This window comes from Solanum stenotomum, chromosome 9 (genome assembly GCF_019186545.1).
Source record: "Solanum stenotomum isolate F172 chromosome 9, ASM1918654v1, whole genome shotgun sequence".
In the NCBI taxonomy this organism is placed as follows: domain Eukaryota; kingdom Viridiplantae; phylum Streptophyta; class Magnoliopsida; order Solanales; family Solanaceae; genus Solanum; species Solanum stenotomum.
In genome coordinates, this window is record NC_064290.1 from 2750566 (window position 1) to 2778395 (window position 27830).

The 27830-nt window shown below is 32.6% G+C and overlaps 3 protein-coding genes across 4 annotated transcripts in view; 1 reads left to right on the forward strand and 2 right to left on the reverse strand.

The window, feature by feature from the left end:
* Positions 1–17123, forward strand: part of LOC125875815 (probable galacturonosyltransferase 15) — a 222935-nt gene extending 205812 nt beyond the window's left edge. The window contains exons 2-8 of the mRNA XM_049556856.1: positions 10285–10390; positions 10739–11119; positions 11233–11276; positions 12911–13075; positions 14987–15568; positions 15671–15973; positions 16572–17123. Of these exons, the coding sequence (XP_049412813.1) occupies positions 10861–11119; positions 11233–11276; positions 12911–13075; positions 14987–15568; positions 15671–15973; positions 16572–16859 (1641 nt within the window). The 5' untranslated portion in view covers positions 10285–10390; positions 10739–10860 and the 3' untranslated portion in view covers positions 16860–17123. The remainder of the gene's footprint in view (positions 1–10284; positions 10391–10738; positions 11120–11232; positions 11277–12910; positions 13076–14986; positions 15569–15670; positions 15974–16571) is intronic.
* On the reverse strand, positions 1855–3832 carry LOC125875820 (uncharacterized). The gene is made up of 2 exons (XM_049556861.1): positions 3700–3832; positions 1855–3355 (listed from the first exon to the last, which is right to left on the reverse strand). Exon 2 carries the CDS (start codon positions 3351–3353, stop codon positions 2307–2309), a length of 1047 nt encoding a protein of 348 aa, XP_049412818.1. The 5' UTR covers positions 3354–3355; positions 3700–3832; the 3' UTR covers positions 1855–2306.
* A 674-nt stretch (positions 17124–17797) lies between the features above and the next one.
* Positions 17798–27385, reverse strand: LOC125875828 (agamous-like MADS-box protein MADS1). Of its 2 annotated transcripts, XM_049556872.1 has the most exons (8): positions 27012–27385; positions 22081–22162; positions 21300–21361; positions 21008–21107; positions 20876–20917; positions 20432–20473; positions 19866–20062; positions 17798–18056 (listed from the first exon to the last, which is right to left on the reverse strand). In XM_049556872.1, exons 1-8 carry the CDS (start codon positions 27275–27277, stop codon positions 18053–18055), a joined length of 795 nt encoding a protein of 264 aa, XP_049412829.1. In that variant the 5' UTR covers positions 27278–27385; the 3' UTR covers positions 17798–18052. The 2 variants fall into 2 exon arrangements, with proteins under 2 accessions (XP_049412829.1, XP_049412828.1); XM_049556871.1 differs by lacking the exon at positions 17798–18056 and having other exon boundaries at positions 19844–20062.
* Positions 27386–27830: the final 445 nt, after the last annotated feature.

A 27830-nucleotide genomic window follows, 5' to 3' on the forward strand; every position in this document is an offset into this window, starting at 1 on the left:
GGATGGTTTTGGTTATGCACAGCTGGGCAATAAGCAGTAACACTGTCAGACCTTTGGCTCACAGCATAGTATGCTTTAAAAGAGCAGGTGTATTTATGTACCACTACAATGAATGCAAACCAACCCAACAGCACATCTTCACAGCACAAATTAGATGCATCATAGTAAAATAATACTAAATGGAGTCTTGATATGCACCTGAGTTACTTCTCCCTGCTTCAGACTGGCTCAGTTGTCGGATTATCACTAAGCTAGAAAGGAGAACATAAATAAAACTGAACTCACACCAAATTTGGTTGGTGTAAATATTCTTTAACCATTAAGGTTTTATGAATGTCTTAACACAGATATCTATCTTTAAATAGCACAAGTTTTCTTTGACAATGCAATGCAAGTATATACTCTTTACAATAACTTATGAATGTTCTACGAACCTCTTTAGCTGACAATTCATAATGATTCTTCATCTGAATGAAGATCTTCAGCATAAAAGTTGTGTTCCCATCAGAATTTAGGCACAAGTAGTGGATGCATGCTTGCATCTTAAAAGAAGACCATATTAAGAGAATTTATATTTTCTAGCTTACAAGGAGTAGGATGCTTGAGCTGATTGAAATATCCCACACATGACAGATAAAGAGAGGGAGAATATAAAATAGTATTAAGGTGCTTTGAGTGCTGGCGCGTAGCTAGAGAAGCTGTTGTCAGAGTTACTTCCCTATAGCCTCACATCAGTAATACAAAGGATGTCTCCTTGAGGCAAATTGCAAGACTGACCAGAAACTGTCCATAGATATTCTCTGTAGAAAGAGACAATTAAAGGGAAGCAGATGAAAATTACAAAGAGTATAATGAGAGTCACATGCAACAAACAATATTTGATATGCATCACGGTTGCAGAGCTTTTACCCCATTAATTTCTAAGTGCTGACCCTATCGGCTTGTATGAAGGGAATCCAACCATTCCAAGTGAACTTTGTACCTTAGCACTAGCCTGAATAACTAGGAAAATCTATTGTAGTAATGTTACAACTTAGATAGCTGGACTGTCACACAACTCTTGAGAGCTCACTCTGATGAATAGTTGACGTAGTCTCTTTACCTTATTGAAGGATCATACATTGTACAGATTTCCTTTCTTCATGGAAACCATCACATAACCTGATCCCCTCCCTCAACATGAGCAAATCATATATCCTACTCATGCTGAAGGATCCTCAAAACTCAATCACTCATAAAGCTTATACAAGTTCAGTGAATCCGATATCAGTTGAAGCTAATACAACAAAATTCCCCACATGAGTGAATCCAATATCTATAACAAAATTCTCCACAATTGGTTATTTTATCCAGAATCCTATCTTCCAACTTTTTTTTTTTCCATTACCGTGATGTTCAGACCAGCTCGACATGATATGTTGGAATTCAAAAATATTAAGTTTACACACCGACAAAATCTAATTCTAATAGATAATTAAATAGTCTTTGTTTTTCCACCATAATGCACTAGAGCAAGAATTGAATCATAAGATGATCATGAATTAATGGTGTCACCAGTAGCCTAGGAAGGTAAGATAATGCAAATGTCTCAGAGTCATTAGGTCTGGAAGACGCACCCAATTGATACCGTTGGATTATACATCTACCAGATGAACTTCACTTCATTACTTCCAACAGATGAAGTTCATTCTCATACAAAATTCTCACTCAATTTCTTCTTGAGACTACATTATTATAATTTATACAGGAAAGAATTTTAAAGACACATGAAAAAGGTAGTAGTAATAAACAATCACCCATGCTGAAGCATAATTAACACAGGAAATGAATTCCAGTCTGTGCAAAGAAGAAAGATTAGAATAACAGAGATAAATAGTTTGATTTCATTTTTCCAATCTCTTCAAGAACAGAAAGGCTGTGTTTCCTTTAATGTTGAGATAACAAGAAATTATAGGAACTTACACTTGAAAAGTTCCATCCCTAAGCACAAGAAAATAGACCTAGTTTCAATTACTTTCCTCTCAAAAAAGAAAGCAGACCTAGTTCCTAAGTGTGCACTATACATTCTTTTCTGGCTATAAAAAAAGGACAATCCAAATGATATCAGTAGACAGCCCTTTTCACATGTAGGAAGTTTGAATGCTGATACAATATTTTTCATCACAATGTGACCACAGTTATTCTCACTTGGACTTCAACCTCGTGAAATAACATACACAACAGTATTGAGATCACCCAGTCCAAAGCCATGGCAACGATATTCCATCTTGATGACTCAAGGAAGATTACACAGCATAAGAATCTGATCAGCTCATATGAGTTTCAAACCAGTTAAAGATTTGCTCAGACTGCAAACTGGTCATTTCATGATAAGCAAACGCAAGGTTCATTTCTTCTTGAATGTGATTCGCTATGGACTTGTCTGGGAGAATAATCCCACTCTCCTTGAGAGCTGCCTTCCATTGTATTGCACGCCCGTCATTTCTCATGAAACCTTTTGTATCAACAAAATCCTTTTCCTGGAACAGACTATACAACTTCACAGAGGTAGCTAGATCAAGACCGGGAATCCTATCAGATAATAGATTTGATGACAATGCAAATTCCATGCATTTGACCTCTGCAACATCAATGCCTTTACCCTGCAGGAGTGTCAAGTATCTCGCTATTCTCACACTTCTCCATTTATCTTTGGGCATGTGCACAAAAAGGGTAGGAGGATAACTCTTCGAAATGTCCATTCGATCAAACAATCCCTCAGCAATCATTATTGTTATGCTACTGAATCTTAAATCAGTTGCAAGGACTGAAACAAAATATCCACCAGATGAAGCACCCAAAGCTACAATAGGCAAGCTTTGAACCTTTCGTTTAACAACCCACCATTCGATAATATCTTTAACGATCAACCTTTCTTCTTCCATCGACCAGCACCTCCCAGCACTAGACACCGCAAGAACTGCAAATCTCCTAGCTAAGGCATTAAGGACAATAAGCCTTTCTTCAGGTAAACCCACACAATTTGGGCACTTAGGTGATCTGTCCCAAAAGTTCGCTGCTTTACCATTACAACCATGTGCCAGAAAAAGAATTGCCTTGGGTGAGTCCGGGATTTGCCATATTAAATCTGTTCCATTTCTGAACTCCACAGTCGGGTCTAACTTAACCGAAAAGCTAAAACTACTCAAATTTTCCTTAATTAAACCAGACAATGAATCAGATTTTTCTCCAGTTTCCCTACACAAAACCCAAACTAGAACACAAATCAAAACAAAAAACATAGTAATAACAGGCATTCGTATACATTGGCCATTATTTCGTTGCTTCAGCATCCTGTTTTCACGTTTGAACATTCCTAGAAAACAATCAACACAATAGGATCATTACTCTATAACAGCAGTGCACATTTTAAAAATAGGCCAAAATTACAGTTTTGAGTACACAAGAGAACAATAATCCCAATAAAAAAACCCTATAAATTTTACAGCATAATTTCCTTGATTCAGGTTTTCTGTTCAATTAAATAGAATCATATGCTAAATATACGATTTAATTAGAGTTACAACATCTTTTATTGAAATACAGAGGATCAAAAATCACAAGTAATCAAAAATACTTAAAAAAAAGCCCAACAACTACGATTATGAACACCAAATTACAACGTGAATCAATACTATGAAGCGAGTTATTGCAAATTACCTTAAGGCGTTTGTCTTTTGATGTCTCAAAACACCTAATAGATCAAAATCAATTTTATTCCAGGAGGTTTTAGTGCTTTGACTGTTCATATCAGCGATGATGAAGAAGAAAGAGTGAAGAAAGATTAATTGCACGCGCCACGATGCGAGTACGGGTGCATTTCGCCAACTACAGTTTCGGGTTTGGGCTCGGGTCATATTTTATGGATTAGACCTTGGGCCCAAATATATAAAAGATCATAAAGAACTTAATGGGGTAGCCACTTTTCCATCCTTCTATTTGTTGTAGGGAAAATTAAGGAGAATAACCCTTTGTTATTAAACTAACCCTTTTTAGTTTAACTATCAATTTCTTACTTGATTTAGCATTCCAAGGCTATAAAACTAGTAATTTTATAATTTCTCTTTATTATCATTATTCAACGTTTCTTTATTAACATAAGTATGACGTTCTCTTATGTTGATCCCAATAGTAACGTTACGAAACAATGCTCATTGATTTTGAAAGAGACACCTAAGGATACTATATGTCGATGTGAAAAGACTTAAAGATAGGGTGTGCACTATTCTAATTAAACTGAATAATCAAATCAAATCAAATCGAATTTTTATTTGAATTGGTTTTTTGGTTTTTCGGATTGGTTTTGGATAAATAAATTACTTTGTTTGGTTTCGGATTTTAAAATATAAAAACCAAAAAAAACCAAATTTTATATATATATATATATATAATGTTTAGGTTTAGAATTAAGTTGGAGTTAACTACTTTTGTCCCTTTTTGGTTATTTCATTTCATGATGTACGTTTATATTTTATGTTTGAGTATCTATAATAGGTATACTTATAAGTGTTGTGTTTTAAGTTTTACTTATGATTTATATTAGAAATTAGTATACTTAAGGGATTAAATATTATTACTTTGATTGTGTTATTAATTATTGACATAACCGAATAACCAAATCGAAAAAAGCCGAATCGAATAGAGGAAAATCAAACCTAACCAAATTTATTTTGGATCGGATTGGGTTACACTTTTACAAAACCAAAAACCGAAAAATCCAAACCGAATAGTGTAAAACCAAACCCGAAAAATCGAATGAATCTTACTTAAAGATTATAAATTTTGGTGGTACGTAGATGAGAGTTGGCAAGGGCATGTCGGTGTAAAAGCTAAGGTGTAGCCTGTATGCAAGTGACTTAAATTAAGGAAGACAAAACACAGAAATTTGGTTTGTTGGTGTATATTAGGAGGTCAATTAAGTCACTTCAGAAGTTTCTCAACATGTATATTACGTGCTCAACATTATATATATACATTTTATATGTTTGATATTAATCATATAATAATGAGTTCAACCATATTATATTGTGGACTTCATAACTGACTTCCTTCTTCATTGTTCTTAATTGGCTACTCTATATTTTAGTGTGCCCATAAATTAAGTAAGTGGTTGAATTACCATATTTTAAAAGAAATATATGTAATTTCTTTCATATTCTACAAATTCGATCATAGTNTTTTTTTTTTTTTGATGTGATGTTTTAGTTTTTTTAAAGAAAAAAAAGCAGCGTTTTTTAAAAATTTTTTTTTTTACAAAATCGCTGCCACAGCAGCGATTTTTAATAAAAAATAATTTTTATTTTATTTTTTTTACAAAATCGCTGCTGTGGCAGCGATTTTTAATAAAAAAAGAAAAAAAAAAATTTAGACGAAATCGCTGCTAGGGCAGCGATTTTGTCATTTTGTCAGAGGAAAATCGCTGCTGACGCAGCGATTTTACCCTTTTGGCTAAAATAAAAAGTGATGTGCCCTTTTGGAATTTTTGACCATTTCTTTTGCCCTTTAGGCTCCGGACTCATGTATATTACGTGCTCAACATTATATATATACATTTTATATGTTTGATATTAGTCATATAATAATGAGTTCAACCATATTATATTGTGGACTTCATAACTGACTTCCTTCTTCATTGTTCTTAATTGGCTACTCTATATTTTAGTGTGCCCATAAATTAAGCAAGTGGTTGAATTACCATATTTTAAAAGAAATATATGTAATTTCTTTCATATTCTACAAATTCGATCATAGTATAAACCACAAATGGTATTAGGATATCGATTAATTCAAATTCATGCGTAAGACTTGTTTAAGAAGAAAGTGCTTCCTAATAAAATTATTTCATATTTAAAACTCGAATTCAAGACTTCTGATCAAAAATCAAAATACTCAATTCATCCCATCACACCTCTTATTGGTCGTAATTAAATTATTGGAGTGACACATAAATTGGTTTTGTGGATATCATAGGTAGTAGTGGGTCAGATAAGAAGTCCTTGGAACATGCATTGCTACATCATGCACAACCTTTTGGTTTCACTTTCACATCATATATATCATATTCATACATGTAAAATAGTTCCTTACAACATTGGGCATGATCAAACGGACCCCAACCATGTGGATTTGTGCTTTGTTTGGCTGTTACCCAACTTTCCATTTCATTCATTAATTTCACTTTTTGACTTATATTACTTCATGTCTCCATACATATATGACCTCAAGTCCTCAACTCCCACTTTGTCCTCTCTACACCCGGTTAGTAACGTTGTGGTAAAATGATAAATATTTTTTTATTTTTGATAAAAAATTTTGAATTTAAAACTTTGGGTAGGAAATTGTCTTTGATAAGAAATATTTTACACTCCGTTCCCCGATCCAAGTGAGACTTTCCTCCAGTGCGAATTTGAATTAATCGGAATCTAAACGAAGTATCGGACACCAAGTAAAAAAAAAATTAAAAATCTTTTTTTTGAAGACGCAAAGAATTTCCATTTCCTCTTTGTGCAGACGGCCTAGTTGTCATATCTTGGTGGAAAAAAAATCGTCTATTTTCCAATACTCATAAGTGTATTTAAATGCTATAAATAAGATGTAGGAAGAGGAGAAATGATAAGTTAATCGAGAGCGATGATTTGAAGCTTATGAATTCAAGTTTTAAAATTTTCAAAGTTAATTATCGGAGTTGATATTAATAATTTGTATATACACTAAAAAAATGAATTTCTTCAGATAAATATAGTATTTGAACTAAAATTACCGAGTTTGATCGTATTCATACTTATTTTAAATTCCGCCTCAAGACTACTTGAATGAACACGATCCAATAACAATATTTGAACATTAAAAAATGAATAATGAATTAATTTGGAATGATTGGAGTACTTATTTGTATCGTTTTTCTTACACGATAATAATCGTCAAAAATTCTATCATGTCAAAATGGAAAATGATAGTAACATACTATTCCTAGAGATTATTTTTGTATAGTACTAATAATAATACTATATTGGATTGTTTAGCGACCTTTTGACTCATTGGTGAAAATGGTGAGCCAAAATTGAGTAAATTTTCTGTTGAATTAAGCAAGCGTAGGCCATATTAATCATAAGTACTGTTTAAACGTCAATTCTTGTCTATCCTTATCTTCATTGTCGTATCATATCCTTCGTCTCAATTTGTTTATTTTATCTTTTATTTTTAATTTGTTTAAAAATTAAAATAAATAGACAAATTAAAACGAAGGAAATATTTATGTAGGCATTTGTCCAAAGAAACAAAAAAAAATCAGTATTTTTTTTAAGGAGTTGTATTTAGCTATAGTTTTTGCAAATACAGTATTATTTTAATTGTTGAAAGTCAAAACAGGATTTTGAATGTTTTCTTAATTCTAAATACAATTTCAAGTTCTGTATTGAAATTGTCATGACCTAATGCTTAATTTCAAATAAATTTGGTAAAAGTTTGACAAGTAAGATTATGATGCATTGTTTAGCCCATTTTGATCAACTTATCTCAATCTAATAATCTTTGAACGGATTAATGAACCACTTATTTATTAACTCATTCATAGTGGGTCTTTTAAAAACTCATCCACTCCAATCGTTGCTTTTTTTGTTTTGTTACTTCAAAAGTAACTGCTTCAGCTTCAACTATTTGAATTTTTGATATTCCTTTTTATTCCTCATCAAACAAAGAGCATCTTCTCACTTCAAAAACAAAGGGCCATTGCGATGTTTCTTCATAAGTAATACAACGGTCTGAACCATCACAATGAATTATAACGACGTTGTGTGAAAATGACATAATCTCGTCAAATCACAAACGTATCACGACGGTTTTTCAAAAATCATTGTAATATATATATTAAAAATTCTAGCTATTCTTAGCATGATATTGAAAAATCGATCTCATTGGTATTAATTACCCAAACAAGCATGAAACACAATCGATGTGAGCCATTCAAAAACTTAAAAGGTCAAGACTAGCTTCCAAAAGTGTCCTAACTTATTGTGGATGAGACATTGTTAATTTTCTATGCTACATGCGTAGTACTAAAAAATGTACTAGCTAGTAGCCAAAACATATAGTAGCACAAAAGGCAAATAGCAAATTGTAGATAAACTTTCCTTTTTCTATTTCTCCTTTATAAGAAATAAGAAGTCTCTATTCTTTTTTTTTTTTTTTTTTTTTTTTTTTTTTTTTGGTCTTAAGCTTTGTGACCCTTTTTTGTGGGAAACAAAAAACAGGCAATAGCATCAAAACAAGATGGTCCATCACACACACACACACACACACACACACAGTAGAGTAAGAAGAAGGAGAATGATAGAGCAATAAATCCAAACAACGTAACATCCTTTTTATCCAATAACGCGTACCATTCACCTTTTCCAACGCACTATTCACTCTGCTTTCACGTGTCAATGTTTCGATTATGATTCCGTCGTCTCATTCCTAAATAAGTGATATTTTTAGCTTGGACATGCTTTTTGACAGTGGTGTAGCCACCTATAGTCCATGATGATCAATCAGACATCCTTCGTCGAAAAATTGTACTAAGTTAAAATTTCTGACTTCGTCGCTATTTTAAGAAATTACCTATTCATAAATGATGGACTACAGCTGATGTAAGAAGTGTTGCTTAATTATTACATGTAACTTAACCGCGTATACTAATTCAAAAATTTTATAGTAGTGGAAAGTAAAACTCTTATCTAAAAGATGTTTATAGTGGCAAAAGTCAAAAAAGGAGAAAAGTTTATGAGATGGACAGCAAAAGAAAAGCCTGAAATTATGTTAATTACTAATTATTAGTAGTAAAACCCACTAAGTTAAGCAAAACTAGCACTTAAAAGTTATAACATTTCTTTTAATATCAACAGTACATGCAGGAGACAAGAGTAATTAGCCACAATTTTCCTCCTCTTTTTATTTTTCATTCTGAAGATATAAATAAAGGAGCAAGAACAAGGATTGTGTACTTTATAGTTGCAACGGAAACTGTTGATCGATCTTATTAATAAAGAATCAACCCAAACTCTACTTTGAATCACTAGAAAATAAAGAATTTTTCCAAAAACTAGATGTGTTTTTTTTTTGTCTTTTGTGTTGGGAGAAATCTATTTTTCACGCTCTCTCTTTCACTGCAGAAAGATCGTTGTTCCTTAGCTGCTACACTTGTCTTTCAAATCCTCTAGGAAACCTCCTCCTATTTTATCTCATCTAAATGGTCGGCTCAGTCCACATAAATGATTTGCAACCCAAATTAATTATCCAACATATAGCTACATGAGTTCAATTGTCAATATATATCACCTTTGCGATATATGAGATGGTGGTTCAATTTTTGAGCGAAAACGATAATTAAAATAGAACGGAAAAGAGTATTAAAACTAACGCAGAAAGAGAATACATTGAAAACAGAACTAAATATAAAAACTTATTTGTACGGAGCGTTTCATGTCATGTCACGTAACTAAACTACCATTTCTTCGATTGAAATGCAAATACAAAGCTTAAAAACAGCATATGAGTTGAAATTCTTCAGATTTCGATTTGTTATCGGGAATTGTAATATTTCCCCTTCTATTTTAGCAAATATTAATGACCTGTCTGTTCCATAAACATGCTCTTTAATTTATGTTCATTTTTGAATTGACATACCTATTAAGAAAATAATTATTGACATAATGAATTTATCATTTTATCCCTATTAATTATGAAGTGGATGAATTAAAAACTTAAGGTTTTCAAGAAGTTTTACTTTTTTCAAAGTAATTAATTGAGGATATAATAGGTAAATAAATTGTCTTTTCTTGATTTGTCAAATTAACAAGTAATTAGGAACAACTAAAAAAGAAAAAATGAACAAGTAATTAGGAACAGAGGGAGTACTAAATTAACGGCTAATTCCATTCAGTTAATTATTTGTATATGTGTCAAAATTTGATTGGTTTAATTACTGTTTGCTTAGAGGAAAGCTGGTACCGTCGAGTATTTGTCGACAAATGGCAGACGAGGGAGGAAAAAATTACTGGCATTGTCATTTGTCGGTGATTTGAAGGGCAAATTCGTAAACTGATAGAAAGATCTAAAGGGCAAAAAAGGAATAAAGAATAATTTATCTCCTGTACGTAGTAGAATTTTTGTAGCTGCTCTGTAGTCCATCTAATTTCCCTTCAGCATTTAACGCGGCTATCAGTTTTGGCTTTTCGGCTTTGTCGTCCCCACTTTCATCTCTACTACACAGCCAAAAGAGTGATCTATAGTGAAACTAAATATCGAAACTGAACAATCTTCATTATTAAGCTCCTGAAGATTTCAACGAGCTATCAGATTCTGTTCTAAGGTAAATTTTCTGCTTCAATTCAATGCTCTTTCGATTATCACACTCATACGATTGAAACTATAAGTTATTGATTTATTAGGATCTATAAAACTGATACTAACTAGTTTGCAATTGACGTTCGTAGTTTTTGTGGCTTTTGGATAATTTTTTCGGATCAATCACTGATTTGAACAATTATTTGAATTTTTTTTATATTGAATTGGCGAGAATGTTGTTGATGAATGATTTATGGAGTAAGAGTTACTTAGTGTTCAATTTGAAATTTCTCCATACCTGGGATTGAGTCAGTGATTTTCGCTGTTTCGAATTGTTTGTGTGCGGGCTAACGATGTGTATTCGCTCAAGCAGAGGATGAGTATGAGTGCGGAATGAATGAGCACTCGAGGAAGCGGATCTGAAGCTGGAATCGAGAAGAAATGAGATTATTTGTTTGGAAGAAGAAGAGGAAACTGAAGTTCAGTATTGATTAGATGATGAAGTTTTACATATCGGCGACGGGGATTAAAAAACTGACTATATCGAGTTCCGCCGCTGTTTCGAGCGGCAGAGGTGGCGTAGGATTGCCGGTTGGTATGAAAGGGAAAGGATTACCGCCGGTGACTCGCCGGATATCTCACCGGACGTTGTTATTGCCGGCCGTTTTGGTTCTCGGTTTACTTTTAACCTTACTGTTTTTCAGAATTACCTTTATCATGCTCGAATCTGCCGCTTTTTGCTCTTCCCCTATCGGTAAACTTTTTTCTGATTGTATCTAAAAATAAAATATTTTTTTTAAAAATTGTTTTTCATTCTTTTGGTTGATAATTTTAATCTTTTTATTGGTTATTGTTTTTAAATTACAGGTTGTCTAGGATGGAGAATTTTCGGCGGGAGTGACTCAACTCGGGTAAATCATTTTTCATCTTTTTAATAAATTAACGCAAATTTTACTCATTGACATATATCCTTGTGGTGATTAAATATTCAAAAAATTAGGTGTAACAATTTTTTTATTTTTTCTTTTTACCATTTTGCAATCTATCCACGTGGGAGCACCTTCACAATTTGGATCAAAATTGTTTTTTACCTTTTTATTACAGTTAAAATTGTACCCACACTTTGGAATATAAGTTTTTTACTCATCCATATTGACGGAAAAATTCAACCTTCAAAAAGTAAATTTTTGTCTTCATTTTTTTTTCATCATACATTAAGGTGTTTGGTCATGAAATATTTTCACTTTAAAAAAAAAATGAACTCTAAAAATACATTTGATCATAAAATTTTAGAATTTAACTTAATATTGATTTTCCAAATTACTCTAAAAAAAAGTAAAAATAACTCTAATTTAAAAACAAAAACTACTTTTTTCTAAATTCACAATAAAAAATGGTCAAACGCTTAGAATTAAGAAAGTTTCAATATGATAACCACTTAGATTCTCAAAATTGCATAGGATGAATATTTGTATATTACTTTTTTTTTGGGTTGGATTCCACCCACGTAAGACTTATTCAATCTATTTTCAAAGTTTAATTTGAGATTTCTAGTTAGTAATAATGAAATTTTATCCATTTCATCGCAATATATGGTCACTTCCTATAAACCCATACATTTCTAGGATATTAGTGAATCGTAGTAGCTGCTGCCTTGGTTATTTCAGGCAAAAAAAATTAAATAAGAAACCAGGTACTTTCCCCATACCTACTAAATATATTACGTACAACTCAAGCATATTCTCTACTTATAGTTCCAAGGGTAACGCATTTAAAGGAATTGTCGGTAATTGACATCCACTTGTTGGTTTTTGTATACATGGTCACTAGTAAACCACAATATGATTCATATGTAATACTTTCATTCTGACTAGGACTAAGTAATGTTGTTTTCATTTCCATTCTAGACTTTACTAGTCCCACTTGTTATATAGTATTATTTTTAATACTAGAGCTAGACCATAATGTAGCAAAGATAATAAAGTGGTACACATTACTTCCGCATAAGTCAAAATTGCTCTTGGAAAAAAGGGACTTTCATCTGGATATATGCCCACTTGACTTTATTATTTAAGAGATTGGTTGGCCTTTATTATATATCGTTGCATGTCCACATCGATAATATTGAGTATTGATAGACTTAGACGAACAATAACTATACATGATATGTATACATTATTAGTATTACTTAACAACGATTAATTAATACACTAAAAGAGCCACCCAAAAGCCAATGAATCAGTCAGATAATTTGTTCATTGGGAGCTCTATGTTAATTTTATACAAATACCTCTTAATTTTTGCAAAGATATATATATTTCGAGACGAATTAGTGGGTGCTCGAACACCCGGCGGATTCCATGTGGGTCCACCCCTGACGGAAGAATTTTTTTTGAAATTTGTGGTCTAAAATAAGCATAGATGTAAATATCATACATGGTTTAAGTTTTTCCTAATATGAAGTTTTGATTAACAGATTCTCAGTATTTATTGTTACTATTTCTGATGCTAACTTTTCTTCCTTTTTAACCATACGGTGAAAAAGCTCAGAGAAGAGTTGATGCGGGCATTGTTGGAGGCAACAAATGATGGTGACAATGGAATAGAGAGGAGCTCAACTTCATTACCATCCTCATTCAATGATCTTGTGAAGGACATGACTTCAAATGGACAAGACATCAAGGCTTTCGCTTTCAAAACTAAAACTATGGTAACAAGCAACCCCTTTACTTCACTGTACTGTGCTTTTCATTTTATCATTCTTGCAGGGATCTTCACACAAATAGTTGACAGATTTACTGTTTATTTATTTTTAATTAGTATACAATAATTATACACAATCAATCATACACGTATTATACATTCGCCAGCTATTTAGGTTCTCTTATTTATGAGTTGCAGTCATATTATAAATTATCATATACCTAACTTGTCTTTTAGTTTCTACTATTATTTAGCTGAGAATAATTTTTTCAAATTTTATCACTTCCTCTTTGGTTTGAGAATCTTGAATTAGAAAAAGCACAACTAGGCCACTTAGTCACATGCATAATCAGACAGCTGGTCTGTGATGCTCCATCGCTGAAGCATTGGTGCGTATTTCTGTTTTGGAATGCGTAATGGACCCACTTGTTGGTGCTCCGCGTAAAAGAAATTATTTTACCTACCTATAATAAGTGGGAATGTCAATCATATATTGCAAATGCTCAGTAGTTATAACTTTATAAGACAGCTATATTAAGCAATTAAATTATTTCTAACAGTGATGTAAAATTCTCAAATTACTAACAGGAGTAGATATTATCTTTCAAGCCACGAAAAGTAAGCAGAATATTATGAAAGAAGATTAACATTAGAATCTCTTAGTCATGACTAGGCAATACCTAAGGCGGTGTTTTAATGGTCAATGAAATGGGAGGAGAACCATGTGGTTTCAGGTTTAAATCCTAGTAAAGGCAAAAAATATTTCTCCGAGTTCTTCCTGTTGGCCTATGTTTTGATGGAATAGTTGAGGTGTGTGTAAGCTAGCACAAACACCTTCATAAAAATATTTTTATGGTTACGCAATGAAGACGCTGCTTATTTTCTTTTATGTAGTGATTTGTTCTTTTACTATAGCTAGTTCTATTTGTCTAAAGAATTTTAAAAGTTGATTAGATTCTGCAACGAAAATATTTCACATAGATGAGAACTTCACTCATAGATACTGCTTTCCACCATCCTGGAAGGGGCATGTAACTTCACATAGATACTGCTTTCCATCTTCAATTAAAGCCAAATTTCAAGATTTCATTGCTTATGTAGATTCAGCTACATGTTACCACAGTAACTTAATTTAATCAAATTACATATATTTAAGGCCTGGTTACCCCGAGTATATATCTTGAAGCTGAATTTGAAATGAGAATTCCAAGGCTTTCTTTACCTGTGAAAGAATAGGAATCTTTCTAGAAGATTGCTGGTTGTTGGGACCCAAAACTGTCTGAGCCTGTTTTTTGTAATGGATTAAGTAATTGAACTAGAAATAGAGTCAATTTCTGATGGACAGATGGAGTCCGCACACTGATGCCATGCAAGCGATATCCACTGATTAATAGGACTAATAGAGGAAATTAAAGAGACGAATTTGTCATCAACCTGAAATCAAATTGCGTTTTGGCTCTTCTCTCTAATACCTTTTGAACGATTCCATTATTTTAAGATGTTAGAAAAACTCCATTCTGGTGCTGCCGTTGCAGTATCGAAACTTATTTCTAACAGCATAATACCAAGGGAAAGCTGCACCATATGATCATCAGCCATAACATACCAACCTGAGGGAGGGTCTCCGAAATTTCCTGCCTGGCATAGCCTCATGTGCCAACAGGGCATGTTTGTCGACAGTTAGATTGCATATTTTTGGTTTCAATATCAGGTGTACATTTCAAGAATTACTCTATACTGAACTTTAAAGTGACATTTTGGAAATAACAATAAGTTTATTAACTTTAAGTGTCATGACTTCTTTTTTTAACTCCTTGCAAATTTCTTGACTACAGAGTACATCATGGTAATTAAAATCGACTAATGTTTTATTGTTGCTAACTTTTGAATTAAGTATGTGTTTCTTTCCTTTGTTTAGATAATGAAAATGGAGCAAATGGTAGAATCAGCAAGGCAAAGTGAGTCTATTTTTTGGCACTTAGCTTCTCACGGTGTACCAAAGGGCATACATTGCCTATCCCTCAAGTTAGCTGAAGAATATGCTGAAAATGCTGCTGCACGTTCTCGCTTGCCTTCACCCCAATATGTATCCCACCTCATTGACCCTTCCTTCCATCATGTAGTTCTTTTAACGGACAATGTACTTGCTGCGTCTGTGGTAGTTTCCTCGACCATTAAAAGCTCAAGTATCCCAGAAAGATTGGTGTTTCATATAGTTACTGATAAGAAGACATACACTGCAATGCATGCATGGTTTGCTGTAAACTCTGTTAATTCGGCTGTCCTGGAAGTAAGAGGATTGCATCAGTATGATTGGTCTCATGAGGTGAATATCGGGATTAAGGAGATGATAGAGATTCATCGATTGATCTGTAGCCACAAGCTTGACAGCATGAAAAGGGAAAATATTCCAAACAAGTATGAACATGAAAAAGATTTGCAGCATCTACGGCCTAGCTGTACATCCCTCTTAAATCATCTGCGCATCTATATCCCCGAGGTAATAACTTAATTTAACATTGTTTTCACTGACAAAAAGATGATCTTCAGCATGGACATTCAATGAATAATTGATTTTTTATATAATTTCATGGGTTCACAGCTTTTCCCAGACCTGAACAAGATTGTATTTTTGGACGATGATACTGTAGTACAGCATGATTTATCATCTCTGTGGGAACTTGATCTCAACGGGAAAGTTGTTGGTGCAGCTTTTGACTCGAGCTGTGGAGATGACTGTTGCTCTGGAAGAAAGTACAAGGATTACTTTAATTTTACGAGTCCTATTATATCATCTAAGTTGGATTATGATCATTGCGGATGGCTTTATGGAATGAATATCTTTGATCTCCAGGCTTGGAGGAAGACGAACATCACTGCAACTTACCATCACTGGCTTAAACTTGTAAGTATAGTTCAACCAGAATTAGTTATAGATCAAAACTATAAACTGCATTGTTATTCGTTCTAAATGACTATTTGTTACTTGATCTCATCAATAGTCGAGCAGTGCTTTATGCGTAGCTGCTGCTGCAGAATATATCAAGTTGAGCATTCTTTCCTCTGATGCCCCAACATTTCAGTATTACACCCTAGCATGCTCCATTTTAGTCCCACCATATTAAGAAAGAGTTGTCATAGCTGGTCAGTGAGTTGACAGTTCAGAAATAAATGATTGATACTCTCAGGCTTGTCTCCACATAGATAGCATCTAGAGCACAACTGGAATCCTCTTTTGTGGAATTCTGCATAATGTTTCAAGTTGCGCATTTTGTGGCTATTATCATGTGACATGACACGATTGTTAGCTTAAATCTTTTCAGAAAGGTTTTCACGCTATTGGAATCATTTATCAATAAGGTGTTAGCTTTTCTTCTCAAACAAAAAAGGAACAATCAATCTAATTGAATTCTAGCGTCTTTTTCGTTCTTATTTGTTTAAGCAGCTTCTTTCAATGTCTGCAGAATGTCCCGACATTGACCTCTCTTAATTCTATCTTACAGAACCTGAACTCTGGTTTCGAATTGTGGAATCCTGGAGCACTTCCGCCTTCTCTAATTGCTTTTGAGGGTCATGTGCACCGGATTGATCCTTCATGGCACATTGCTGGTTTAGGTTATCGATCCATTATTAATGTCACACAATCTGTACTGGAAAATGGAGCAGTTGTACATTTCAGTGGGCCAGCCAAGCCATGGCTTGAGATTGGGGCCCCTGAGATACGAAGCTTGTGGAGCCGCCATGTAAATATGTCAAATGAATTCATTAGGAAATGTGGAATCATGGAGTGAACAATTAAGGGGACAAAGTCTCACTCTCAACGTGAAATGTATCAGAATTTAGCCTCTATATATATTCTGAGTTGGAGGGAAGAAGGTACAGCCTTCAGTCTCCAATCAGACCACACAGTAGTCTCCCTGTATAGACGAGAAGCTAGCATGCCATATACTACTCAGACTAGATAATGTTTGACAACCTTCGAGATGCAATAGGTTTATATAGGTATAGGTATTGTAAAAGTATTTTTCTAGTACGTTTCCTTAAATATATATATAACAATTTCTTAGTTCTACTCTTTGAAAACTCTACTCTTCTCTATATTGAGGTCATATGTAGCTTAATTTCATCTATGATAGAAAGTTATCTTAAATAATGACACCATGGGCAGATGATCGTCAACAACTCAAGACAGGAAATGTTTCTAACGAAGGTCAAGTGAAATCTGATAGTGGCTATATATTCCTTGTCAATATCTTGTATGTTTATAGGAACTTATTCCGAAATTTCTACTAGTTCTTCTTGTAGGATGAACTAAATCGATGCTCTAAAGATTTGCAGAATACTGTTTTTTTTTTTGTTTTGATTTGGGGGATGACATTCACTGACTTATATATCTGCTGTTTGTATAGCCTTCTAGTGAGTGAAACAACGCGTAACGAGACTTAGGAGCTGCAGAATAACCAAACAAACAGATCAAAGTTCCCTAAATATTTATCCAAGATATTTCATAAGTTCTTCAAGAATTTCTGAAGAATATTTCAAACATATGCAACTTTACTTATTCCTTCTACTTTATAAAGTAACAAACACACTGTAAAGTTTTCAAAAGCTTTAATAAGTATGTCAATTATTCTCATAAATGTTTCAACATCATTCTTATTTTCTAAACATTATATACTTTGATATAAAGATAAATAAATTAACAAAATAGCTTTGCTAAAGATTATTGTATAGTTCAATAGTTTTTTTATTTATAGAAGCCTGTAAAAGTATATAGAAGTAGTCATAATATAACAAACAAGATTTTTCATTCCTTAATTAACAGATTACTGAATAATATTGCTTGAAAATAAACAGTTTAAATCTCAGTGGCAATAATTATGATCATGATTTACAACACTATAGGTTAAAAATTGTAGTACGCATTTCTGAAGTTGAAGGAAGAGCTTTGACCCCAAATTTCAGAAAACCTGCTCCATGATTATCAGCTGCAGAGACAACACCAGCCAAGACAAAAAATGGGGAAATTATCAGTTAAAGATTATTGAAGTAATTAAGCACTACTAAAAATCAGTATTCAGTAGCTATTTCCACAAATATTTTGATTGAATCGGTGAGAAAATAAAAAACACTAGTGTTTTCACAAGAAAAAAATTAGGAAGTTCCATAGTATTTCAGTGACAATCTGTTTCCCCACCATGTGTTATCACAATGAACTGGTTTGATGGAAAAATGATATTTTATAACACAAATTTTCGATTGATTCGCAATGAAAAAAGTCTTTATTTCTAGTAGTGAAATTACTTGTATCTTGCATACAAGTGCTCAACTTCAACATTGTTTCTAAAGTAAAAGCTAAGAGGATGGTATGCTGTTGGCTAGCTATACATGAGAGATACAAGCTTCTCAATTTTTTGCAAACTTCATAAAACTTTCCACCATGGCTAGAGGCGGATCTAGAATTTTATGCGAATGAATTTGATCCAAAATCTATAGTCAAACGCTAGCTAAGGTAATGGATTTTGGATCACAATGTTCTAGATAAGATTCTTTATGTCTATTAAGTGAATTTCTTAACACAAATACGAAATTCACGCTCTTGTAATTGTGTTCTGGCAAACCCCCATCAGTTCATCTTCCCCTGACCATAGCCATAGTTCTTCTAGATTAGACAAAGTTTCTTGTCTTTCTTTAAGATTTTGACAATCTCTTTAGTTACAACACATATAAATGAAGACAAAAAGTAAGAAAGTTTTGTGCCTTGGACACAAAACATTAAGACAATGGGTGGAGTGACTGAAAATATTTACAAGTAATCTTTTGTTGTTGCACCTCTATGACAAAAGAAGTTCCGCTCCGCCCGCCCGTCGAGTCATCTATACTACTTCAAGAACACTCATCTATAAATTAGTTATTGGTATGAAAAACGTAAAAAGATGTAACCAACGTTTATTGAAAATAGCAACTATAAAGATTTGACTCCAAAAGTGGTTAGTGGTGACTATTGAACAATTTTTTTTGGCTTGAGTTAGGTTAAAAACACAGAATGAATCACCGTCTTCAAATAAAGTATTTTCTAGTGTAGCGCCATGAATGATGCATACAATGTTGTTTACTGGGTTCTCGACAAATCATTCAATACATTTTAGGTAAACTTTTAAACACAAATATATGATTTGAGCCAAAATTATTAGATTCTACCAAATCCTTGGGCAAAGTTGTTGCTTTGACCCTGGTTTTGGTAAGTAGACCAAAAGCAATTCTATATACCTAAAATGAAGCTCCAGGTTCTTTGGAGTATCAAAGCTACAATGGGATTAGTTTATCCCAGCTGTGATATAACAAAGCCTCCACAAGGTAGGTGCAAATTCATAACTAATTGAAGTTTCAGAGTAAATAGTCAAAAACATATTTGAACTATCATTTTTTCGTGAGTTTCACATCCTAATCTGACTAAAAGGTAAAGATTCTTTTTTCTTTCTACCCTCTTTAGAGAGCTTCCACCCGTTTTGCTCTCTTGATAACTCAACTCGCAACCTTAAGATTAGAAATAAGGAGTGCTCAGTGCTCACACTTTAGAATTGAAAGTAAGTAATGTTTATCATCTGAACAACTCCCTCTTGTCTGGAGGTAAACGCTCACACCTCCCTCCATAACAAGTTTTTGTTTCATGGTATAAAATCTCAATCCACACTTAAAACCATAATAAGTTTTAGTAAAATTTATCACTCATGTGAGTCTAACTAATGATTATAAATAAATTGCAAAATTACAGTTAAGAAGGAAGAGAAGCATACACAAGCTGGAGAGGAGTTTGGTCACCATCGTCGCGACGAGAGTAATGGGGATTTGGTTCCAGGAGATTTACAGGCAGGAAGTTATTGCGAGCATCTTCATAATTTGGCTGATGATGGTATTGATCAGATCCTCCTCCTCCTCCGCAGCCTCCAGGCATCAAATTCATTTGCTCTTGTGCTCTCTCTACCTCTGCTATCTGCTACATATGTACATTTCAAGGATTAATTTTCAAGTTAAAACAAGAATTACCTAATTGATCAAGGAGGCGTTTGATCATGAAAAATTTTCATTCAGAGTTGAACTCTGGAAAAGCACGTTTCGTCATAGGTGAATTCCAAACTTTGAAGAACAACGAAAATATGTTTTCACTATTCACTCCAAATTACTCACATAAAGTAGAAAACAACTTTCATTTGAATTCATGGTCAAACATCTTTTCCACTTCAAAGACAAAAACTTTTTCTTTTAGAAAAAAATTTCACAATGTAACATGGTCAAACGTCCATACTAGTTGAGTCCTATCACAAGGACTACGTATATAAAAGCATAGAGAAAAGAATAGGACCTTTGCTCGTAGATACATGTTGGCGTTCTGCAGTTCAATCTCCTGCCAAATGATAAGATTAGTTCATGAAAACAAAACTTGAATAAGTTAATTAACGATCTATTTATTTATTAGCTCAATTTATCTTGACTCATTCAAATTACTCATCTAAACGTTAAGTTGATTTAAGTATGCCGTCTATATTCTGCATTCAATGGTGTGGTTTACTAGTCAATAAGGTAGATTTTGAGTTCATGATGTCTCACGTTTGAATACAGTCAAGGAAAAACTACTAGGTAACCTATGGCTAGTGAGAGGTAGCAAGTATCTTGTAAAATTAGTTAAGATGTGCGAAGCTGATCTGGTTATATATATATAAAAAAAGTATGTAGTCTTTATGGACCCATTAGAAAACTTGTCAAAGTACGTAAATAAGGATAACAGTACATAAATTAGTAGTTTTACCCTCTTTTGCATGAGCTCTATTTCTGAGAAAAGCAATTCATTCTGGAAAATGATAAGATAAATATGTCAGTTTTTTGCCTTGTAATAATAAAAAAACACTGAAATCAGCTAACAAAAAATTGAATTATTTACCTTTTTGGAACGGACTCTACCAATGGCCTTTTCAAGTTTCCCTTCCAAATTCTTGAGGTCCCTAGGGCTTAAACTGCTCAAAGCCTCTCCAACTATTTGCCTAAACAAAACAAAAAATCATAATTAGGCATCATCATTAATTATTACTACTCCAACTTTTGTCACTATTAGAAAATCGCTCATTTTCAATGTTCCATTTTGTTAAATTCCAACAAAAAAAATTTCATGAAATAATAGCGATTTTCTGATAGTGCACAATGGTTTATATTAGAGAAATCCGATTTGGACTGACCTGTTATAAGTCTGTATATCTCGGATTTGTCGTCGCAGTTTGGATGCTTCTTGCTGGTAGTACTGAGGAATATATAAAAGTTGTGTTAATTTAATCAATTTTGTGATGATCAGAAAATACCTAGTTCTCTGTACAATTGATACTAAAACAAAATGTAAGTGTAACGGTTCAGGTCAACTAGTAAAAGTATTGTGTGTTTTTAGTTAAGACTTTTGGACCTCACGATTTTGTCTAAGGTTTAAATGCAAAGACGTCTCAACAGTTGAGTTTAGCGAATACCCTTTTGAGTTCAACAATTAGTAATTATTTGTAGGTTGTAACACTCCCCTCCCCATCCTCCCTTTTAGAGACGTAACGTCTTTGTTGAGGTTTGCCCCCTCATAGTACCACCAAGGAAGGTACAAACTTTATTACCATTTTTAACATCCAAGCCCCCAACTTTCATGTTATTGTCTGTTTTGACTCAACCTATCAACCTCGCCCTTGGCCTCTATCCCCATTAAGAAGGGAAGCCACGAGCCCACGACCTATTGTATTGCATCTTAAGTAGTTGATTCTACTACTTGAATCTTGAGCTAGCCTTACTCAACAAAACCGCGAGGTCAAAAATCCTTGAAGTGGTCTAGAGGATATCAGGCCAAAACGGACAATATATTGATAGTGCTAAGATATTTTTGTTTATACTTGTGCTTTGATGCACGAGAGGTGAAACCCTAGGTGGATGATTCCATTGAAAATAAGAAAATTACATCAAAACATAGTGATATATAAACAAGTTTACCTGAGTGTTAGCTTCAGAAACAGATCCAGTACTTGTGGAATCAGCATGGTGTTTCTTGTACCTATCAATAGTTGCCCTAACACTGCAAATACACACAAATCACAAAACAAATCATTTATTAGATCAAACAATAGCATACTTTTATTTATTTAATGCGACCAAATACATAGAAATTTCATTTGACTATAGATAGCAGCACGACTCAAACTTAGGGCTCTCTCTTTGATAGTACTATGTTTATTGAGAAAGAAAATGTATTAAATTCCTGAACTAAATATGTCTTGTAAGACTAAACAACTAAACAAAATGTCTTTGTCAATCTTTTAGATGTAGACGACTAGAACAAAATGCATATTTCAGTATGAAGTGATGTTTTCTTTGTATGATAAGTTAGGAAATGACTATTAACTAAGTTGCTCGGACTCTCCAAAATTGTTGCCTTATCTGTGTCGGATTCTCCAAAAATGCACTACTTTTGGAGAATCTTACACGTACCCGTCCACATTTTTGATGAATCCAAGCAACATAGACTATTACAATTACAAGTACTAACCTTTCAAAAAAATTGGATAGCCTGAAACTGATTTTGACCTAGGTAAAAAGTAAAGGAGAAGTGATTTTTTAACATTTTAATATTTGTTTAAAAGAATGTTATATTTCCATATTTATAAAACTATAAAATTCAAAGAGTATTTTTGACGGTTGTACATTCCTCTTAAAAAGTCAAAATCAAAAGTTAAATTCTTCACAGAAGTAGGGAGTAATTAGCTTTCTGCCTAAAGATTATACTCTCTTAGTTACATGCTTCATTTTATGTGGCATCATTTCTTATTAAGTCTGTCCCTAAAAAATATCACCTTACTAAATAGAAATAATTTTAATTTCAAAATTCTTCTTTTCACTCCTGACAAAATAATTTACAACCACACAAATATCGAAGATATATATTTAAACCACAAATTTCAAAAGAAAAACTTTTTTTTCCTTGAATATCATGTTAAGTCGAACGATGTCACATCAAATGAGACGGAGGAGGAGTTTTGGAAATTGTTATTTGTGAGTCTTCTTTTATCCTCTGGGTTAAAAGGATGAACAAGTAATCCTTCCTGCACTTACAGTAAGAGGAATTAAGGCAGCTGTAACCTTAATTTCGTCGAGCTAGTGATTGGTTGTTCCCTGCCACGTTGGCTCAAGATCCAACAACATGATTGGCTACAATATTTCTTCATTTTACCCATTGAATAATACCCTAAGGAAAACCCTTTTATCCACCTCGAGATCTCTCCCCCAATTTTTTTTACCTTTTTGTAATATTCCGTCTTTATAATTTATTTGTCTGATTTTGACATGTCATGTGAAAAGTTAAAATTAAAGACTTGTCAAAAGAAGGAAAGAGACATTCTTTAAGACAAAAAAAAAAAAAAAAAAAAGCAAAACAGACAAATTGAAACGGAAGAAGTATATAATAGTAACCAAGTTCAAAATATGATTTTGGATGAATTTTGTTTTAATAGATATATACAGGATTTGTGCAAGAGGTATTCGATTTTCATAAACCTGCTTATGCCCTAAATCCACCCTTATAATGACAGAGTCCGAAATTTATATAAAAGTTATAATAATACCTAAAATCTAACCCTACCCTAAACTTCTTAAGGTAAGATTGGATCTACAATACAAATTAGGTGTTTGATAGCATTAGCCTAAATCATGTATTTATGTTAACATAGGTACATAATCTATTTATTATCTACTAAATAAAATGTTACTATATTATTCTAAAATTCAAAACCCAGTAACTTAAAAATTCTAGATCTAGCTCCTTCCTAAAACATTCTTTGCCACTAAATTAGAATCTTCCTCGATGTCAAGAGATTCAATAATTTATGTATAGTTATAAGAAATTATTTTTAATCTATTTATACAGTATAATTTTCGTCGAAGGAATTCAATTGATCCCACACACCCACTGTGTGTGATTGCAGGCAGTCAGCAGCCATTCTTCCCCATGTAAGAAAGGAAAGTGCAGTGACCCCTGTCTTTACCGTACCCCCTCTCTACTCAAATTCACCAACAAATGGTGAAAAAATAGAATACCAAAAATTAATCAAAAAGTTTTTAGTTTGACTAGGTCTTCATAAATATTGTAATTCCTTACGGCTACCACTTAATTTCTCGTATGATCACTCAATTAATAATAATAATAATTTTTTAATTTATTTTATACTTTTAATGTCTCTTAAGAAACAATGATTAATATGAATTTGTTTCCACAATACTCATATTAATTGATATATGTATAGTCTATTCGTCTTTAGTCTTGAGAAACAATTTTGAAGAATAGTAAGTAACTAATATTGAGGATAAAATAGGAAAATAAGAGTTATTTTTTCTTAGTAGGTTAAAAGTAAAACTCTATTTGTGGTACATATGACATATCTTTAATTTAAAACCATAAGATTTAAAATGTCTTTTACTTTCTTAAACTCCGTAGCAAGTTTCAATAAGACAAACCAATTGAAAGGGAGGAAGTATCACAAAAAGTCACTTGATTATTTAAAGGATATTGGAATAAAAAGGAGAGGTGATTTTTAAGATAATAATTATTAATTTAATGACCATATGAAAAATCAACTCTTCCGATTCTAATTAACTAGTAAAATTTATCCCACTAGATTAGGTAATAAGCATTAGATTCAAGTCAAAGTTGAGCTAGAACTCAAGAGATATGTAACTAAGAAGGAAATACCAAATACTTAAAAGAATTTTTATTTTAGTTTATGTGACACTATATCGTAATTGCGTGAAGTGTAGATTTCCAATTGAATTTTTTGACAAAATTCGTTGAAAGTTGGCTAGTTGGAAACCCCGATGAAAATTTGATATTTTTGAACCGTCGAAAAAAGAATATATGACAAAATATTGTGACGTGACCAAATATGCGTGTCTAACTCCCTATTATATGATGTCTTATGCTCATAATCACATGAAACCCTAACCCCTATATTTCAACCCCACATTTCAAGAAATTATAAAAAAAATATTTTAGAAATAAATAAATAATTTTTGACTACCATGAAATTGGAAGTTAAATAAATTCTACATCATGCCCTTTTAAATTTTAACTTTTGACTATGATTTGTTTTATTTACTGAGGTTGTAATTAACTATTTGTATTTATTTAATATTTTCTTCATCCCATTTTATATCGAGGTGTTACTTGTTGGAGAGTTAAACAATTAATTGTTAAATATTTTGAATATTTAATATGTTGATTTATATTTTGTATATTTTTTCAAATATATACTTTAATTCATAATAAAAATAAATGTTTTAACTATTGTATTTTATACCTCTTTGCGTAAATTGATCCAAAGGGGGATAATTTTTTAACAAATATATAAGGCTCAATTCAAATAAACTCATACCCTTTCTTTATAAAAAAAAAATCATCATATGATGTCGAGACCTTTCGATATCACCAAAACAAAGAGAAGGGGAATATTTGTCCTTACCTCAATTACAAAGCAAGGAGGGATTAGCGGGGAGATACAATTTGCTCGTGGGTTCGGTAGAATTTAGTAATTTTTTACTTAAGCTTTTTTTTTGTGTTTAAAATTTTGGTTTTATATATATATACAATTAATTTAAATACTTTGTAAAATATTTAAAATAAAATAAAATTAGAACCCATAAACATAAAATCCGATCTCTGTTATTGAAGGGCTATAATGGTAAAAACAAAGGCATAATGAATTGCCTTTTTTTTTATCTCTATCTAGAACTTCCACCCTTTTCATTTCCTTGGTGATTCAAACGAACTCACAATCTTAAGATTGAAAGTGAGGAGTGCTTATAATCCGAGCAACTCCCTCTAGTTAGTTTGAAACTGTCTTGCTTGTCAAAATAACCCTAATTCAATTTTGACGAGCTGAAGAAGGTCCCTTTTTTTCCGAAATTTTTAGTAACTCAATTGATTGAATACCTTAACTTTCACCTTATTAGTGAGAGTTCGATCCCCTCGCTCCACCCAAAAGTAAAAAAGCAACTTGACTCTTTTGGTGTACCTGAAACCCTAATCTGTAATCTGATAGGCTATTGGTTCTGTGATCTCTGAAATGACATGTTATATTAAGGAAGCATCAATTGGAAGAGTTGATGGAAAACAAATCAGAACTTGACAGCTTACAGACAAACAGAAAAAATTGGGAAGAGAGAGAAAAAATTACTAGTAGCAAAGATGCCCAAAAAAATAGAGAGATAGAGAGAAAAGGGGAATAAATTTTGTAAGCTTAAGAATTTCTCTCTCTCTCTTAACCCTACTTGTAAATTTATCTTATAAAAATCTATATCTAGATAGTTCGACACACAAAATATTTTCGTTTACTCAAAATTCTAAAAAGAATCGTACTCTAAAGAAGTCTAAAATAAAAGAATCTGCATCAATTACTAATTTCACGACTCGAATCAACAGATCTATTTGTAAATTCAAAGAAGCAACAAAGGAAAGTTTAGTGTTTTTGAAGCTCATAAAGGAAATGAAACAAAAAAAACAAAGAAAACTAAGGATTAGACAAGCAAATCTTTGTGATGGAAGAAACTAAAATCTTTTAACTAACCACCATAGTCACCTTCTTATGTCAAAAAAAATGAAAAAAATCACACAAAATATCTAGACTGACATAGATCAATCCATCTGAAAAAAAAAATCCTCTCGCTACAAGCTCCCATCTTTTTAGGTCTCATAGTGACTTGAACCGATAATCTTAGAATTGAAGACAGAGAGTGCTTACCATCTAAGCAACCCTCTATTATCGATTTAAAAAAAAAAAGACAAATCAAAAAACACACACACAAAAGGCAAAGATCTGTCACATTTCTTCTTCATTAGGGTTAAAAGCAGATCTTGTTGAAAAAATAAATTAACAAACCTGTTATTGGCATATTCATAGAGACGGCCGCGGCTGGAAAATACAATAAGTGAAACTTCAGCATCACAAAGAACAGAAAGTTCATAAGCTTTTTTCAATAGCCCATTTCTACGTTTGCAGAACGTAACTTGTCGATTTGTCGTATTTTCGATCCTTTTAATCTCAATCTTCCCTCTTCCTCCTCCGCCTCCACCTCCTGCACCTGTTTTCCTCAACTGAGAAGACGACTCATCAACGAGTAATTCCTGATTATTTGGAAAAACCATCGTCTTCTATCTAAAAAGCTGAAAAAAGCAAAACAAATATCTCGATCTCGTTAGCTAAATTACACCCTCAATCAGGGAAATTATAGTCTAAAGGAAAAATTAATAATATTTTTGTGTATGTGTTTGTAGCATCCAAAAGAAGCAAAATAACAATTTCTTTCCGACTATTTTTCTTGTTACTTGATTTATTAAAAAAAAAAAATGGTGATATAGCAAAGATAGGGTAAAGAAAGAAAGAAAATCTACCTAGAGATTTTTATTTTATTTTTTTCTCTTCAAATTTGTTCCTATTTTGTATAGGTTTGAACAGGAGAGCTTGCAGAAAATGGAAGTGAGTTGAACAAACAGAAGGGTAGTTATAGATAGGAAAAAATTGGACCGTCCAACTAAAATATACTACTTTTTGAGTGTATGTCTATACACTACTAAATTATTCTTCGTCTTAAATTAGTTATCGTGATATTATAAAGGATAACATAGTTTAATATTTATCCTAATTAATGTTTCTTTAGAGACGTGTAAATGAAAATCAACAACAATATACTTGATTACT